This window comes from Macrosteles quadrilineatus, unplaced genomic scaffold (genome assembly GCF_028750875.1).
Source record: "Macrosteles quadrilineatus isolate MER2022 unplaced genomic scaffold, UCM_ALF_1.0 Scaffold_3__2_contigs__length_128488019, whole genome shotgun sequence".
In the NCBI taxonomy this organism is placed as follows: Eukaryota; Metazoa; Arthropoda; class Insecta; order Hemiptera; family Cicadellidae; genus Macrosteles; species Macrosteles quadrilineatus.
Genome location: NW_026542596.1, coordinates 46957639 through 46976860, shown reverse-complemented (window position 1 = coordinate 46976860; position 19222 = coordinate 46957639). Strand labels below are relative to the sequence as shown.

Genomic DNA, 19222 nt, shown 5'->3' with positions numbered 1-19222 from the left:
CCTTGTTACCTGTCATGTCTAAAATTTATGAAAAAGCTATGTATAATCAGCTTGTTAACTTTTTAGAAAGTAATGATCTAGGCTACTCGATAAAGAGCAGCACGGTTTTAGATCAAACCATTCTGTAATATCAGCGGCTGCTACATATATTGAGTCAATAATAAATTCAGTAGATAGGGGAGATAAAGTAATTGGAATAATTATGGACATAAGCAAAGCATTTGACAGTGTCTCTCATCATAAATTATTTAAAAAATTGGAAGGACTAGGGGTTGTAGGAATTTCACTAAAATGGTTTCAATCATATTTAACTGACAGGAAACAGTTTGTAGAAATTACACACTTAAACAATCATAACCAGATGGTTAAAACAAGATCGCAGTTGAGAACAATTAAACATGGTGTACCACAGGGTTCTATTTTGGGTCCCCTACTATTTCTTACATATATCAATGGATTACCCAAAGTTATTTCAAATTCAATAATGAATACCATCTGTTTATATGCCGATGATTCTAATTTTCTTGTAAGCGGAAAATCTGTTCATGATATAGAAAAATTTGCCATCGATAACTTGATGAATATCAATAACTTTTTTTCAGATCATCAGCTATTACTAAATCTTTCCAAAACTAATTTTACACGCTTTCATCTAAAAACTAATACCAATTCAGATTACCCAGCACTAAAATTAGCTGGTGAAAATATACAAATTGTTGAGAACACTAAATTTCTAGGATTATACATAGACAGTAAATTAAGCTGGAATGATCATATTGACCATGTGGCAAATCGAATGTCAACAGGCCTATTTGCACTTTATCGATTATCAAAATTTTGTAAACTTGAATCCCTAAAATTGGTTTATTTTGCTCACTCACATTTATCCTTTGGTATAAGTATTTATGGAGGAACATCACAAGCTAATTTAGACAGAATTTTAATTCTCCAGAAAAGAGCAATACGCATCATGTTAAATTTGGATTGGCAAGATTCTGTTAGGGAAAAATTTGAAGAACTAGGCATAATGACTGTATATAGCTATTATATCTATCAATGTATATTATATACTGTCCAAAATTCAAATAATGTCTCACTGGTAGGGGATTCTCATCAATACTGTACCAGAAACAGAAATAACTATGCAACACCTTCCCATAGATTAAGATTTTTTGAAAAAAGACCAATGTATATGGGTATAAAATGTTACAATGCTCTTCCAACAAAATTAAAGGACTACAAAATTTAAAAATAATCTAAAAATGTACTTTTTAACCAATCCCCTGTACTCAAAGAATGAATATTTCCTCCTACATAATATATTAGAATAAGAACTTTTTCAATAGTGAATATATCTTGTACTTTTTTGGGATTAAGCATTATGATTTTGATCCAATGTAATGATGCCATTCGTGCACATGTTTGCAAAATATGAATAAAGTTGATTTGATTTCATTTCATTTCATCTAATTTTATGTATGACACTGCCATCGGTTTACTGGAGAGGGGAGGTGTTATTGACAGGACACAACCTGGGATGATAAGATAACGGATGTACACCACTGCACTGACCACCTGCAGTCTGGACTCAAACTCCGCCGGGTTAGCGTCGTCTGTTTTTTTAACTGATCAGTTACCATAAATGTCTCGTATTCGTGTTTGTGTCGTGTTTAAATGTTTATTTATTTTCGTGTAAATATGACGCTTTGTATGAAGAAAGAAAACTGTCCTTGTGCAGCTTGATGAAGGTGTCACACACACACCGAAACTAGTTGTGCTAACAACAAAATTGGATTGCTTTATAGCAGGTATTTAAACCTTTTCTAATGAAATATTTCAAACGTAAATACTACAACAGCAATCCAGATATCGTCCATCTATCACGGGAAGGGTATCGTATAATTATCGCATCACTGTCACCGCTTATCAAGGAGGTCGAGCGAGACTTGGACTGACAACACTGAATCGCTACCATTGTTGCGCTACCCACCCCACCCCCCGCCTAGCCACCACTGTTGACTACTACACCGCTGATAACAACAATGGACTACATACAGGACCAGCTGTTCAATACCTCGACATCACGCTCTGCAGATGGTCAGCAATGATACATCAAGTGTAGTTCTGTGCGCGGGACGCCTTTGTGTGATGTTGAGGCATAATTCTCACTTGCCACATCACGCACAACAGGCTCCCGGTATTTCCTTCCATAGGTTTTACCATTTAAAAGAAGGTTGGTAGCGACTTGATCGGCAGTAACTGTTGTAAAGTTGTCTTTTGGTTTTGTCGCATCTACATTTATGTTCTTGAGGAACTTCCAGGCCCGTCTGCTGTTCACCTGCATATCTAAACTCTCCACAAGATCACATCACTTAGTTTTGCGATTTTCGGCAATGACTGACATAAGCTCTTCATATGTGCTGACACTGTGCACATTTTTGTAAACTTTACTTGACAAAGTCTCTCAGGGGACAAAATATTGTGTGCACTGCACAGTGTCTCTATGGCCTCATACACTTTTTTGAGGCGAGGAGCAGTTATCCTCCTTTTTCTACAATTGATTATAATTATAATTTAAATTGCAAGTGGACATTTGATTGTGTTACTCTCTGATAGAAAAATATTCAGAGTCAAAATAACCCAGCAAATCTAATATTGTTTGGAACAAATAGTTTTTAATACTGTATTGTCTTTTATTGTTTAGTAAACTTCAATAGATTATCAATTTTGCTCACATAACATTTTTGGTTTCAAATGCATCAGTTCACTTTTGTATTAACTTCAGTTAGGTAATTCAAGTGAGGGTCTGATCAATGAAAAGCAGTCTGCCAAACAAGTATTAGTCTTGTACATACGGAAAAGGGAGAATAAAAGGCATGTTTCTACAAAAAGTTTAATGTGCCCACAATTAATTAAAGTTTATTTGCAATTTGATCATGTAGCAGGATGGAAACCGACCACATTCTGGATGGTTCTTGGTGTCACAATCACTTTCATAACAGTCAAATATCAACTGAACAACAAACTAAGGTTAAAATAGTCCAACAACTCAGAGAGCTTCTGCCCAGTCGGGATCCACTAGTAGCTACTTGAAGAGGAAACTGAAACATAAACAAGAAGTGATATAACAATCTAAGATTGGTTTTTATAGGCAGTTCATAAAATTTTGCCCATTTTTTCAACTGGCTGCTAACAATGTAATATAAATTATTACAATATTGCAATAGGTACAGTAGACCCCCAGCACTGCGCCACTCCGGTACTCCAGTAATAATGGGTGTGGTGAGGGATCCAATTTGAGACACATTATCGTGTAACACTTTAATTCAAAGTTACATTTTAGAAGTTAGCCTCCGGATTACATTGAATATATTATGAAATTGGTGTTAATACCTGCTTCGTAGTAATCCTAATTGTTGCTAGTGTCGCAACTAGTTTTGACTTTCTACAAAGTCATCTTTAAGCATCAAGGATGTCAAAAGGGTGGTCACTTCATATGAAGGTCGTCATTACACACAAAGTACATAAAAACACGAACACAAACACGGACATTAAAATAGTACCACATTGACCGGTAGTCTAGACTCTTCATCCATCCGGTCGTGTCACATCATTCCTTACTACAGTTACCGTTTTGTTTGTTTTAATCGTATTAAATGTGCCTTTTTTACCATTTTAATGTCCGTGTTTTTATGTACTTTGTGTTTAATGATGACCTTCATATGAAGTGACCCCGCCACCTTTTCACACCACATGGATTGCACTTCAATGCCAGGGGTAAGGTAAGGGTAGCTGACATGTTCTTGAAGCTGGTGAGAGCAAAGTCCAATAGAGCTTCATGGGTAAAATCTTCTATGATGTTTGACAATGGGAAAATTAATATTGTTGAAGAACACATGAAAACAATGATTGATGAAATGAGGCGTGATAGTTCAGTGGGTTTTGCACACACTATCTCAGCAGATTTTGGAGATCCGAAGCACATGTCTGCAGGTGTTGCCGTTATCTTTAGAAATAAATTTGGGAGACCACAATCTACTGATTATATCTCAAAAAATCTAACAAAGCAGCAAAACTTAAATAAGGGAGCAACAGTCTTTAGTCTAGTGACAAAGGAAGTCTTTTGGGGAAAGCCATCAAAGACAGACTACGACAGCGCTTTTAAACAGCTAACAGAAAACTTTAAATCTAGTGAGCTTAAGACTTTGGTGTGCTCACCAATGGGTTGTGTCCGTGACCTAATTGAAGTGGATCATTTTATACAGAAACTAGTGGAATTCCAGCAGGCAACTGAGGCTACAATAATCATTGTCTCTTATTTCCAAAAATCAATCCGATGTCTGAGGAATGGTTTTTTTCACAAAGATTTTGTGAGAGCCCTGGAAAACTCTGTGGTTAAATGGACTACTGCCCCCCACACTCAACAGTCATCACCAGTGCAGAATGCAAAGCATCAGCAGCCAACTCCGTCAATGAGAGCCACAGCAGTCGACACTAATATCCAGCAACCACCTCAGCAGCAGCCAACTACATCTTTGAGCTCCCCACCAGTCGACACTACCGACTACCAGCAACTACCCTCATCCACCATCAGCACCAGCACCACCAGCACCTCTACACTATTAGCAGAAAGTTCTCCCAAGTGCAGTGTAACCTGTGATGATAAGAATGAAAGTGAAGGTGTAATGGAAAAAGGTAAAGAAATGTCAAAATCTTTTTTAGATTAATTCAACTCAACGTATGTTGTTAAAGAAATAAAATTTTACAGTTAGAATATTTATGTAAAGAAAAAGATTTGAATGTAATTTGTTTGTGTGAACACTGGCTGAAAGATGATCAGATTAATTTATTTGTTCCTAAAGATTTTGTTCCAGCCAGTGTTATATGTAGGGAATCTAAACTTAATGGCGGAGTGGGTGTTTATATTAAAAATTGTCTGAATTTTACAGTTATTGATGTTACTGAATTTTATATTGAGTCTGATTTTGAAATTTGCTGCATAAAACTTACGGATGAAAACGTTTTGATTGTTAGTATTTATAGAGCTCCAAGTGGAGATGCGAATAATTTTTTTGACTGTTTTGAGCGTTGTATTAAAAAACTATTACTTAAGAACCCCTTAATAATTATTGCGGGTGATTTTAACATTGAAATGGGGAAAAATAATAATGACTTAAATAGCAGTTTCACTAGATTTAGTAATATTTTGAGATCACTTGACCTTTTTTTAACAAATAGACAACCCACACGTAGTAATTCCTGCATAGATAACATTATTGTAAATTTCAATAAGAATTTATATCAGACTATACTTGGGGATAGCTGACCATATTCCTCTATTTTTTTAAATGTGTACAACTAAGTATCCACAAAGAAATGAAAACAAGGTGTGTTCCAGTGATTCGTATTTTAGAAAACAAAATAAAGAAAATATTGATTTATTTATTACTTACCTAAAACAAGAAAACTGGGATATGATTGGCGATTTTAAACAAAATAAAATAAATGTTGAAAAACTATTTGACAAATTTTTTTTAAAGAGATATAGATTTGTGGCATTTTTGTTCACCATTAATAAAAGCAAAAAACAAACAAAATATAAAAACCAATAAATTAATCAACTGGTACACACCGGAATTAGAAAAGACAAGAAATGAAATGTTACTGTTATTTTCTGTTCATAAGAATCTTCTTCCAATAAGATCAGAACAATCTCAGGCAGCTTACAATGCATATATTCAAATTAAAAGAAGGTACAGAAAAGAATTGGCAGGAGCAAAGAAATTGGCAGTTGAAAAATATATTAACAATGCCCCAAACGACTAAAATTCCCCCTCTTTTACCCCGGATGTCAGCCTGGATCCAGATGAATTTAATACATATTTTCAAAACTCAATAAAAGAGTTAAGTGACGGAATTCCTACTACACCTTTTAGTATGGAACACTTTTTGAGAGATAAATCTATCTATCAAGATTCATTCATGTGGCAAAAAGTCTCACCGGTGGACATTATAAAAGTTGTGTCTAAATTTTCAAACTCTAAGGCTATGGATTTTTATTGGTTATCAAATCATATAATCAAACAAACAATTGAATTTATAAGTAAACCACTTGCTTTTATCTTAAATAACTGCATGCAGGAAGGTTATTTTGCTCAATCACAAAGTTTCAAAAGTCACACCAATATTTAAGAAGGGTGACAAAAATATGGTTCAAAATTACCGCCCAGTTTCAATTGTTCCAATTTTATCAAAAATATATGAATCAATTATGTATAATCAACTCAATTACTTTTTTGAATCACATAATATAATTACAAACTGTCAACATGGCTTTCGTAAAAATAAATCAACAACATCAGCAATAATAAATTTAGTAGATTATTCTTTGGATGCTTTTTTTTTTTAATATCTTTAATATCTTTTGAGGCGAAAAAATCTGTTTCTCTCGTGCTGTGTGACCTCAGTAAAGCATGTGTCCCATTTGATATTCTCCTAAAAAACTTCAGTTTTACGGTGTGGCGCAAAGCTCCTTGAAACTGATTGAGTCATACCTCTCAAAGAGATTACAATATGTTTCCGTTAGAAATAATTGTTCCAAGATGATTGAAGTGGTATCTGGAGTCCCACAAGGATCAATCCTTGGCCCTTTTTTCTTTACAGTGTATATTAATGATTTGCCCAAAAACTTAAATACCTATTCCATTATTTATGCTGATGATACAACATTACTTTCCAATCATGAAAACTTGATTTATTTATAAGAAATGTCCCGACAAGCAGAGACAATGGCTTATGATTGGTTCTCGACAAATAAACACTTGTAATTTGGAAAAAACACAATATATAACATTGAGTTTAAAAAGAGAAGTCAATATGGAATTGGTCAAGCTTTTAGGAATACATATTGACTCAAAATTAAACTGGTCTGATCACATCAAATCTGTTTGTAGCAAAATTTCAAGAGTGACTTGCCTGCTTTGGAAACTCAAAAGTTTTGTTAGTCCTGATTATTTGAGACTAGCATACTTTGGCCTCTTTCAAGCACATGTAATATATGGATTACTTGCATGGGGTCACTCACCACATGTTAATGACATCCTATTGCTTCAAAAAAAAGCTATTCGTAATATGGCAGGAGTCGATCACGTAGCACACTGTAAGCAACTTTTTGTAGAGTTCAAAATTCCTACAGTATTCAATCTATACATCTTTCAAGTTCTGGTTTATGCTAAAACAAACTTAAATATGTTTCGTACTAGGCAAAATATTCATAATCATAATACCAGGGGGAGGGGGAATTTGGATATAGTACCACATAGGCTTACCAAAACTAAAACTTCTTTTAAACTAAATTGCATTTACTTTTTTAATAAGCTGCCTGAGAATGCAAGAGAGGTTAGTTTAAACAGGTTTAAATCTGTATTGTACACCTGGCTGGTAGAAAATCCCTTTTATAAACTTGAGGAGTTTTTAATACACAAGTTTGTATTTCTTTTTAATACATTAATGTCTTGTTTTATTTTTATTTGCTATATGTTACATTTGTATAACATTGTATAACAAATTGACTTGTCCTATTTCTGTACAAACAGATCAATGGAAATAAAATATTCTTATTCTTATTTTTACCACCCTTTTGACATCCTTGACGCCTGAAGATGACTTTGTAGAAAGTCCAAACTAGTTGCGACACTAGCAACAATTAGGATTACAACAAAGCAGGAATTTACAACAATTTCATTTAATCCACAGTATGTAACTGTATTTAGGAGCTTCGCGGTAACAAAAATATCATCATCGTCTTCTGCAATCGTGGTGAATTCATCATCATTTTTTGGCCGCATAGACATTATCATAGTCTCCAGTGACCGTGATTAGACATCATTATCGTCTTCACGGTCATGTAGACATTGTCATCGTCCAGCAGTTGAGGCAAAATTCTGATAATTTCCCACGGTCGTGTGACAATCATATTCATATTCATATTCAAACATCTTTATTCGTAAATCATGTACATTGGTGGTACAGTGAATAGTGTCAGAATACTTAAAATAAAAATACTATTTCTATTTATGGGAGGTGGAAAATTCATCAAAAGAATATAATGCTAGATTTATTAAATGCTCCTTTAGAATTTTCTTGAATTTAGATAGGTTCGTTTCTTTTTTTATGAATTCAGGGACAAATTTTAGAAAATCATTACCAGCATATGAGGGTTTTTTTTCAAAAAGTTTTAATTTGTGAGGCTGGACAAACTCCCTTCTCCTCCTAAAATTATAAGAATGCACTGAATTTATTACTTGCTCAGATTCATTTTTTTTTTGCGATAAGAATTGTTTCATAAATATATTGCCCATAAACTGTAAAATTTGTAATTTCTTAAAATGTTCTTTTGCCGAATCATCTCGTTTAAGCTTAAGCATAATTCTGATAGCTTCTTTTTGTCGCTTCAGAATACTATCCATATTTAATATTTTTGTTGACCCATATAATGCTAAACCGAATGAAATATGGGAGTGAATGTGTGCAAAATATATACTTTTTAGGGTTTTCAAATTACAATAAAAGGACATTTTTGATAATGCGAACATTCCAGAGTTAGTTTTGGTTAAAACTTTCTGTGTGTGCTTACCCCAATTCAAATTTTCATCTATTGTTAATCCCAGAAAATTGATTTGATGTTCCTTTTGAATATTATTTGAGTTGTAAGTTATTGTTGGATCTTTTGTAATTCTGTTCAGTGCTGTTCTGAAATTTATAAATTTAGTTTTTTGTGAATTTAATAATAAGTTATGATTGTAGAAATAGTTCCCAATATTCTCTAATTCTACATATGTAAGAATTTCAGCTTCTTCTGGAGAGTTAGATGATACAATCAAATTAGAATCATCAGCGTAAAGACATAATTTAGAATTTTGCTTGTAGGTTAAAGTATCTTCCATGCCCTTAAGGTAACACAAAAATAGGCCCCAAAATTGAACCTTGTGGCACCCCAAATTTAATTGGTTGATAAGTTGATGATGATTTGATAATTCTATTATGATTTGTCAAATGGGTAATTTCCACGAATTGAGATCTATTTGTCAAATAGGAAGAAAACCAATTAAGAGCTCTTTTTGATATTCCAATTATTTTAAGTTTTTCTAGTAATTTACTATGTTTTACACTATCAAACGCTTTAGAAAGGTCCATAAATATGCCAATTGTATAATGTCCTTTGTCTACTGATTCAATGACTGATTCGATAAAAGAAACAGCTGCGCTTACAACTGATCTTCCATTCCGAAATCCATGCTGATTATCATCCAAAATATTAAATTTTTCCAAGAACTCGGATAATTGTAAGTATACGGCTTTTTCATACACTTTAGAAATTGAAGGAAGAACAGACACTGGGCGATAATTGGATATAATTTCAGGGTCATTTTTTTTGTGTAAAGGATCATTGTCTCCTGCAGTCACGAAAAATCATGAATACACTTCACAACAACAGAAACATTATCCTCATCTTCTCCAAATTTGACCTTTTCATTAGCATTTTTAGACCGTGTGGACATCATCATTGTCTCCCGTGGTCATAAAAACAACATCATCATGCCCGATTGCGGGAATAGGGGTTTCCAATTGCACAATCTTCGCAGACGTGTCGGGTCTTGGTATCGGAATAATATTTTGACGATCCATTCTTGATACTGATACCAATGTCCAAATATCGGTGGTATCAAGAATCGACACATCACTACTTATAACAATTGTTTTGGTACAAAAAAACAGTAGTTTGCCCAATTAAACTGTTTTTATTAATGGCATTCCAGTAATCCGACATTTTAACTAATCTGGCAGTATCACGGTCCCATATCTGCCTGATTACTGAGAGTCTACTGTAAAATGAAATGAAAATCCTTTATTTCAACAGGCAAAGTTAGGGCCATGTGGCCCTTTCTTACACTTAACCTGCATACATATAAATATAAAATAGAATACACAATATAATAGAAAACATTATTTAAACAAAATACTTTTTAAAAACAAAATGTCTAACAAAATCACTCACACACTCAGTCAGCAATTACCGAAGTGCCTAAACAGTCCTAGGACGCACCAGCCAAGACCATACGCTCAAAGAACAATTTTTTCATTGCCGCCACGAACCGAGGGCAACTATCAAGCATTTTAATGGATAAAGGTAGGTTGTTCCAAAGACGGCAGGCAGTTACAACAAAGGCCCTCATATGCTGTACTCCAATGATGATGCGCAACGTGAAAGATGTAAACTCCTCAAACTACCTTAGGCTACAAAGCTGAAGTCACTTTCAAAATATTTTGGCAATCTATTTATTAAAATTGAAAATGCTAACATGGGGATTTTAAGTAGACTCTGATTGTTTAACTTTAATATTTTTGATTCGATGTAGAAAGGTGTGATGTGCTCAAAGCGTCTTATATCAAAAACAAAATCACAAGCAATAATTCTGCGAGCGTTGCAGCACACCAGCAATAAAATGTCCCACCAGCAAGCAACAGCAGCAAAAAGCACACCAGTCATGTTATTGATCACAGAGTTACTGTACCGAGTCCCACTAATTTGAACGTCTGGCAATTGGAACAAAATAAAACCAACCGAGAACACTGGGAGTCGTACGTATATTTTGGTAGAAAAAAAACTGTGAAGTAGGTCTATTTATAAACCACAATATTTAGAATAATTTCCATTATCCTGTGACCAAGCCTATTTATTATTTACATTTTTTTGGTTCCTTTAAGGTCGTAGTGTAGTATGTGATTGAGGGAGGTGATCATAGTGTCACTGTGATTGTGGGAACTTATCACGATTTCGCCATTGTCGAGATTGAACATAGCGTTTTCATGATCAGGGAAAACAATCACAGGGAGCAATTTATGGCCATTTATTTATAGTCAAAATAAAAACTTTGCTTTTTGAGAGTTTTACTGCATTTACAGGTAATTTGAACGATTTAGTAATCCAACAAGGGTACATTCACGATTCAAAGTTTGGATTAGCAGGGCTTTGGTTTATTGTCTGATAGTGTAGAAGGAATAAAATTGATTCATCTACTACTCAATCAAGAGAGGCTTTTCATCTTAAGCTACCGGTACCGTTGAAAATGCTAGCAGTAACAGTGAAATCATTTATCTTAGGCCTATGTTTTGGTAGTGTAAAGTGTTGTTTCTTATGCCAGTTTGGACTCATTCCCATTCAGTTAAACCTACTATTCTCTCAATAAATTCTTCTACCAGTTTATATTACATTTTATATTTCCAGGTACATTTTATATCAAATAAATGAATAAATTAAATTCAAAGTATTACAAGTAGTATTCAATAGTACTCAAAGTATAAAATAGATGACACACAGTTAAAAATAAGTATTACCTGTAAGGGTATCCGTGAGCTTTCGATCTAAATATTGATAAGATAACGCTGAAAAACACTGCTACAATAGCAAGACCCACAACGACAATGATCTGTCGCATTCTTACGTCTCCGTTCTTTCGAGCCGCAGCATCCGTCATCATGATCATACCTAGGACTATAGCGCCATCTGTGAAGCGTTAAGAAAAAATGTTCTCATGGATTAAAACTTTCTATTTCCACAATTTATATGTTACCAGTAGTTATACAGATTCATTAAGCCTTTACTATATATTGTGTAACTACATTAATCAAACAAATTAATAATGGTATTGGCAAAATGTTTTGATTATTTATTTGCTCATGCACAGTATGTACATTTTGTAAGAAGTATGCAAAGCTTGCACTAAGGGATAAAAAGGCAGAACGTAAATCTTTTGTCAGACACAGTAATGATAATGTTCTGATGTAGTTTTTGGCATTTCACAGCTAATTTTATTCCAAAACTAATATACTTTTAATGATGTTATGTTATATTTCATTGAACATGCTGTTGAGCTTCCTAGCACAGACTTAACCAAACTGTATATTACTAAGTCTTCAATTCTGTGTTTGTTTGTGTTTTAATCTGACACCAATTTTATAACTATCCATTATATAATCACCATTGGTACCATTGGTTGGACAAACAATGAAAGATGATTTTATGGTCCAAAGTTCAACGTAAAGTAGCTCATCGAGATAGTTTCACCAGAATCCTTAACCCAGTCATTCATGCACGAGTAATTGATTTAAATGTTACCATTGTCTGTTAGGTGTTTTTATTTCCCTGTCAAAAAGTCGGTGGAAATGTGTCTTAACTGTTTTTTTGTTAATAACTACCTGATGAAGTTGCTATTGTACTAACTCTATAGAGCAACAATGAGACAAGTTGGGAAGCTGAAGATGGCATATAAGGTTGAAACTTGTCATCCACAAGAAAATACGATTGAAGACGTTTAAGTAAAATACAATAGTTTCTTTGGCCGTACCACATGTTTGTGAGAAAGATGTTTAGATCTACGTGAACACCTTGACAGATTGATGTAGTTTGAACTATGATTTGCTACAACTATACAGCCTTAGAACAGTGAAAAGGATACTGAGCACAATTATGATATACGTCTCCAGTACAAACTGGCCCTGTGACGATCCGTGGATGTAGGCGACTCCTCCGGATTGACTGCGGTGGACAAACGGAGGACTGCGGATATGGTTCCACATCTGTCCGGACACCATTGCGAAGCAGAACAACTGTCACAGAAGAACATATTGATATTCATTGTTTGATGAACAAGTTGCCACTTACACACTGGTATGATATTCTAAATATTCACAAATCTGATTGGTGAAGCTATATGTTTCAAGGAAGGTACTTTATCCTTGAAAATGGTGCAAGTCAGTTAAGATCACACTTTAACATTGTAACCAATCAGGTCACTGTAGTACACCAAACTAGTCACTTGTCAAAGTAAATTTACAATATAATCAACAATTATATAACTCACCACTGCACTGATTGCCCACAGATTCTTGTTGTAGAGAAAGTCGAGATTGTTGCGTTTGAGGTACAAGAATCCAGCGACCAAGGCAAACAACATGACAAGGGCCATCGTTCCCGAGTAGTTGGGTGGACGGAAAACTCGGATCTGCAGAATAATGTACAGGTTTGAGAAGGCTTGAGGTGAAAATTCAATAAAAAATAGTCTGACAGTAAGAATATGGTAGGTAGTTAAGGGTATGTTGGTGTGATAAGGTTAATAAAGTAATGGTGCAAGTGATTACATACAAAGATGTCTGCTCTAAAAACTTGGTTTACTCAGATTTAAACAAAACAAAAATATATAGGTAGCCCAGAGATGTAATTTAAATGTCAATAATACATAAAAATCATCAGAGCTGTTGCGTAGCTTGTTGAGGCGTTTTCAGACCCCCCAACCCATTTTTTCGTTCCAACATACAACTATGTAATGTATAAGGAATCAAACACACAAACAGCACACGAGTAATTCCAATTCTCTAATTTGTAGGCCTAATGATTTATTACACAGATCAAAGATCACAGATCACAGATCAAATTAGCACCTGTTCAAATCACTTGTACAAGGTGTATATATCGGTACTTATTTTGTTTGAATAGATTCTTTATCTAAACTTAAAAATCACAGCTCACGACTGAGACTTTTACCTGAACATCTGTTCTTTCTCCGATCCATTTGGCAATGGACTCGGCAGCAAATCCGACCCTCTGGATGTCGAAGGTATCACTGTTCTTGGGTTTACCTTTGGCTGGGAAATGAATGAATATGGGAGCCGTGTTTAGTCTTAGCTGTAAAAACAAAATTACAGATTAAATGCAATTTTTAAGTATCAATTTACTAATCAGGGAAGAATATCTACCAAAGAGACAAAAAATTCTCTCTACACTGTAAAAACTGAAACTTGACTTGATGTAATCCTATGTTTAAAAATTGTCAAGTTTAGTATGGTAAATAACAATGGAGCATTATCAGTAATGAGCTTGAATGTTTGATCCTAAAAAGAAACTTAATGCACTTCCTACGGATAAAAAACACAGTAGACTCCCGATTTCCTACAAGGGAATTAACTAAGCTGCAGATCAACCAGGATAACAAAAAAATTAAAAATCTATTATACAAGTTAAATGTACGTTATGCAGCGACAACAAATATGTTTAGCAAGAGGAAGCCTATCATCTTATGGGCACACTATAAACACAGCTTCCATTGTTTACTTTACTAACCGCCGACACACTCCCTACAACAACCTTTACACATACACATCCACCCCAACAGCGCAATAGATTTGACAGGTTACATTTTGGTTGTGTTTTAATTTTGTTATTACTAGACCTGTACAGGCTCTCCAATATTATTGTTTTTTAAACATAAATGTATAAACATACTTAAAAGGTATGTACACTGCATTTAAAATGTGTTTTTATTACCTGTATTAAAGCTTAACTATACATTTAATGTCAATGCTACTTATTTGCCAAGCATTCTTGGTTAGATTGCATCATGCAAGATTTCAAGTATTCACAATCATTATTGTGGATAATTCTGAGTCTACTCTATATTAATCTGTTCTTCTGAAAAAACTCTTTAAAATAATGTTCTATTTAGTATGTTTGGAGTCAATTGGTTAATAATTACAATACAGCATACATGGAAAATCTTCAGCTTACTTCACAAAAAATGTTAAGTTAATAACATACTACGTTAAGAAATAATATTAAAATTAAATTAGTCTTAGTATTGGGTACCTTCAATGACCAAAAAAAACAAAAAAAAATACAGTTGTTATTGAGATAAGTAGGCCTATTAGAATTTTACAATACATTCTGGTGAGATTGGGTTCATCATTAGGCTACTCACTGAAATATAAGTGTAGATACTAGAAACAGATGTTACACCTATAATATTACTTTTTATCCATAGTTATAGAAGTCTGAATGAAATCGTAAATGATACATGGATGGGTTTTTTATTTGTATAAATTGTTTAAAGTGATAAAACTTAATCCTACCTACCATTTGAAATACATCACCACCCTCATCAAAATCCACCATAGCAAAGAATAACTTGTTGGAATATATTTGAGAGTAGCGGAACGAATTCGCCACAATAATGAACTCATCATGTGCGTGCCTGCAATTAAAACATAAGTGGATTAAAAGAAACAATATTTAACTCTAGGCAACCGATAAAGTTTTGTGTTTTCTAGAATCACTAAGGAGACTTAGGCCCGGTTCACACGAGCGACATACCTAGCAGACTAGGCTTGGACTAGGTAAGCACGACTGGGTAGCGGTCCACAGGATCACACCGGTTCACACGAACGACATGTCCACGGACTAGGTGAAAATATCGATATCAAAACCACTCGGATCCATCACTGGTGCACAATGAGAACAAAGAGAAGAATGCGAGCTGCAGCTCGACTACCTTATCGCTCGTGTGAACGCTCCCATAAGGCTACATGTACTGCTACGCAGTTCGACTGGGCGACTGGGTAGTTGCCACGACGGACTGGGAAGCGGGGCCCAACTAGGTTTTGGGACACCAAGCTTGAACACGACTAGCTAGTCGGCGTCCTAGGCTCGTGTGAACGGCTCCATTTGATCATGTGGTCCGCTACCCAGTCGTGCTTACCTAGTCCAAGCCTAGGACCTTAAGGCGGGAACAAGCTGGTCTAGTGGTTAGACACGAGACTTCGGTCCAAGAGGCCCCGTGTTCAAGTCACCAATGGATTTTATCTAAGTGATAATGCCAATGCCCCGCAACCCCTAGGTCTAGCCTGAAGTAATGTGAAAAACAATCCCAGACTCGTGCCTAGCAACCTAGGACAAACAAATAAAATAAAAAAAAGGAGAGTTAAGTTAAGGCTGATTGTAAGAAGCCATTGCATTTTAATTTTAATTTTTGGTTTAGTTTCATGAAATGTTATGAAACCTGTCCACTTCACAACAGAGAACAAAGGCCAACATACATAGAGGCAGTATAGGAATACAGCGTTTATTAAGTTTAAAAGAAAAGTCCTGGAGAAATTATAAACAATCAAATGAATAGGCCTATTTGTTTCATGCAAAGTTAAAAGAAGTTAAGCTGGGGCGTCGGATGACAAAAATATTAAGAGGGAGAGACACTTAGAATTTTCTAACCATAGGCCCATTACATGGATTTCCCAACTGTATTACTCAAATTTCCCACCTATATTACTCATATTTCCTAACATTAAGTTGTAAAAGTAAGATGAATATTTTACCTTTAAAGCCTCTCTGTCTGGCATACACAAATAGAAATAAATGAAGGTTTTCACACATTATGGAGTTGATCGTCACTACACTGTACTGATCAATAAAACATTAAGTTGATGTTTACAGCAGCCTCTTAATACCTATTTTTTAATAAACGCTCAATGGATATAGCTCTCCACAAGCAGCTAACAAAGAAATTCCCCTAAAAATCGTTGGATTATCAACATATGAAATTTCCAATAGGCTAGGCCTACTCTTTTATTTTAATTATTAATTCATACAGATGGAATGATGGCAGTATAAAACAGATTCAGACTTCCCAAGATCCCAACTCATAGCTTCAAATACCTACCCAAAAATCCCCAATCTTTTCAACATGATTGGGGGGGGGAGGGTTGGCCCTTAGTGACGCCCCTTATGTCAAGTTATGACTTTTACAACAATTTTGAGCAAAAATAATTTTTGTTGCAATACCAATATACCGGACAGCCCAGAGATTAGGCTAGTTCAATGCCCCATTCCAAGCTATGGAAAGTTCAGCATTTTCTCAAAGTAAATTGTATGGTTGGGGGGATTGGGTCCATCTCAAAATGATTGGAACTTTTCTCTTTTTAGGTTGACTTAATTTACAGTAGTTCTGTTTGGTTTTTAAGTGGCATAAAGTCTCTTTTAGTTAATTACTATAAAAAACGACAAAGTTTGATATATTCATTAAAATCCTACCTTTTATAAACTAAAGTCGCATTTACACAAAGCCAGTTGATGTTACCTTGCCACAGGTAACTTGAAATACAATAGAGGCAGGTAACCTGCCTGCCTCCTGGCCTTGTGTTAACGGGGCTTTAGTATACAATACTAATTCTTACAGAAATCCCCAACCTAATAATATACCTTCAGGATGTTCTGATTGATGGGGCCGGTTTAAGGGGAAAGCAAAGTACACGGTTAAGAACTCTCCAATGTTCAGTATTTAAGGAAAGAGACTAGAGGCATTGAAAAAAGCTACGTAGGCCTAAAAGTAGGATTAAAAGTTTATTTAAATCACCAGGACTGTGGGAGTAAGGAGTTAGGATAAATTGTACCTATATGGTAAGGTGGAAGACCCTTACGCATACTTCAACTATTTGTTTTATTATTTTTCCCAAAAAACAATAACCACGTCCACAAATAATAACAAAATTGACTATAGGCCCTAGCTACTAACAACTCATCTACTTTGACTCGGACGACAGACGTTTTGGATGTTCTAAAGCATTTTTTAGGCCTAGCCTACTTGTAATTTTTAATGGATGATGGGCAGTGGTTATAGTGATCGATAGAATCAAAGGGTCGCTGGTTCAATCCTGTGAAAAGTGGGTTTCACGGGGGGGCCGGAACTTTGTTTGCTTACAATAAGAGAAAATTGTCTAGAACCAGCGCTGCTGATTGATTTTTAATATGGTATTTAATAAGTTATTATCAAATTAAATCAGGCTACGGTACGTGTTGCTTATTAATCATTACTTATTATGTTGGTAAAATAACACAGCAGTAAATCATTCATATAGCCTACCTGCAAATTGAACATTGTCTTTGCGGCTCCATTGCTGTGAACATCACAACAACTGAATAGTTTCTTGGTGTAGCTTTCACAAATTCTCTAAATCTTGCTCCATTAAACTTTAAAACTGATCGCTTCATATTCATTTCTGTCAGTTGTTGCACTCTTTCACTTAAACTCTGTCCCTGTAAAATCAATTGTCCTTAAAAGACAGCAAGTCATTGATAAAGCAGGCTGCAGCCTAAATCATGAAATAACTGTTTCATCTTAGAAAACTTTAACCAAAATGAATTTTAACTTACTAAAATTTAATAGTTTTACTAAGTAATTCTACATGAATTTATGTTTATTATTTTGTGGCATTACATGCAGACACACAATGTAAGTTACTTAGTTTGAATTTAAAATGTGAGTTAATTACAATGTCGAAAACTGCTAAATCTCCTATTGAATTGTAGGCCAATGTGAAGGGAATTGCTGAACTAAACAAGCAAAACAAGCGTTTCAACATCAACTGACTTTGAAATAGGCCTATGTTCATTGTCTCTGGTACTGACACAAGATAAACATGTAGGCCTAAACTCAAGTGTGTACTAAAATATGTAGTTGTCTGTTGGATTCATACTTTAAAAGGTTGTATAAATTAATTCATGTGTTTTCCCATTGAAAACTAAACAAATAACTTTTAAACCGTGTTTAAACAGGCCAGAGATTTGACTGCAACAGTTTTTCTGGGCCTGCATCTGCGGAGAACTGTGCCTTTGTCACTGTTTTACTCTGGATTACCATAGCAAATACAAATTTGAGCTAAAGAAATACAGTTAATGAGCGAATTGAAAGGGATAAAAACATTAGCTTAAAATCAATATTTGAATAGGCTCATCCTCCCATAGAAAGACATTAAGTGGCCCAAAATTATGCTTGAGTTAGCCTATCAGATATTTTGACTTATGGGTGTTTTTATAATTAATTAATGATCATTTGATTAGTTTCATTTGAAAGATACATAGGTAATCAATCGTAAAATAATCACTCAGCCTAGATCCCAATAAATGCCGGCCAGATAAAGTTATAACATAACCTAGTATACAGTTTGTTATACTTGCCTTATTTTTTATTTGTCCAGTGCAAGACTGCAATAAATAAGTACATAAAGACAGAAGGACAAAACTCCATGATATATACATTTTAAATAAAAGTTAGTAAATTAAGTCACTTCTATTTGTTTACAAAACCGAACTGAACTTATGTCGAATCGATGTCTATTGCTATTCGTCTACTAAATCGTCTGCTTCTGCTAGTGGTAGTGCTGCTATGCTGTCACCTGTCAGCAAACGTTTCACTTCACTTTCACTTCGGTTCAGAATTCAGCAGTATTTCATATCAGCCGAGAGCGGACCACTCACGAAGCGACAACCAGACAACAAGCAACGTATTCAGCTGTTCAACAGGCAAGTAGAAATCCCAAAACCGAAGAAGTTTTAGAT

The 19222-nt window shown here is 34.7% G+C and overlaps 1 protein-coding gene across 1 annotated transcript; it reads right to left on the bottom strand.

Moving 5' to 3' along the window:
* Nucleotides 1-2879: 2879 nt before the first annotated feature.
* LOC128988621 (tumor suppressor candidate 3) lies at nt 2880-19058 on the bottom strand. The gene is made up of 8 exons (XM_054410083.1): nt 18842-19058; nt 17748-17920; nt 14969-15086; nt 13604-13744; nt 12924-13064; nt 12519-12669; nt 11398-11566; nt 2880-3101 (listed from the first exon to the last, which is right to left on the bottom strand). The coding sequence occupies exons 1-8, from the start codon at nt 18920-18922 to the stop codon at nt 3086-3088; spliced, it is 990 nt and encodes a 329-aa protein (XP_054266058.1). The 5' UTR covers nt 18923-19058; the 3' UTR covers nt 2880-3085.
* Nucleotides 19059-19222: the final 164 nt, after the last annotated feature.

Excerpts from the sequence above, each read along its gene's own strand:
- LOC128988621 (XM_054410083.1), bottom strand. The coding sequence starts at position 18,922 with ATGTATATATCATGGAGTTTTGTCCTTCTGTCTTTATGTACTTATTTA. Across the intron at positions 15,087-17,747 it reads AGACAATGTTCAATTTGCAG|GCACGCACATGATGAGTTCA; the intron begins GTAGGCTATATG and ends TTTTAATTGCAG. Across the intron at positions 13,745-14,968 it reads GTGGTGATGTATTTCAAATG|CTAAGACTAAACACGGCTCC; the intron begins GTAGGTAGGATT and ends TTGTTTTTACAG.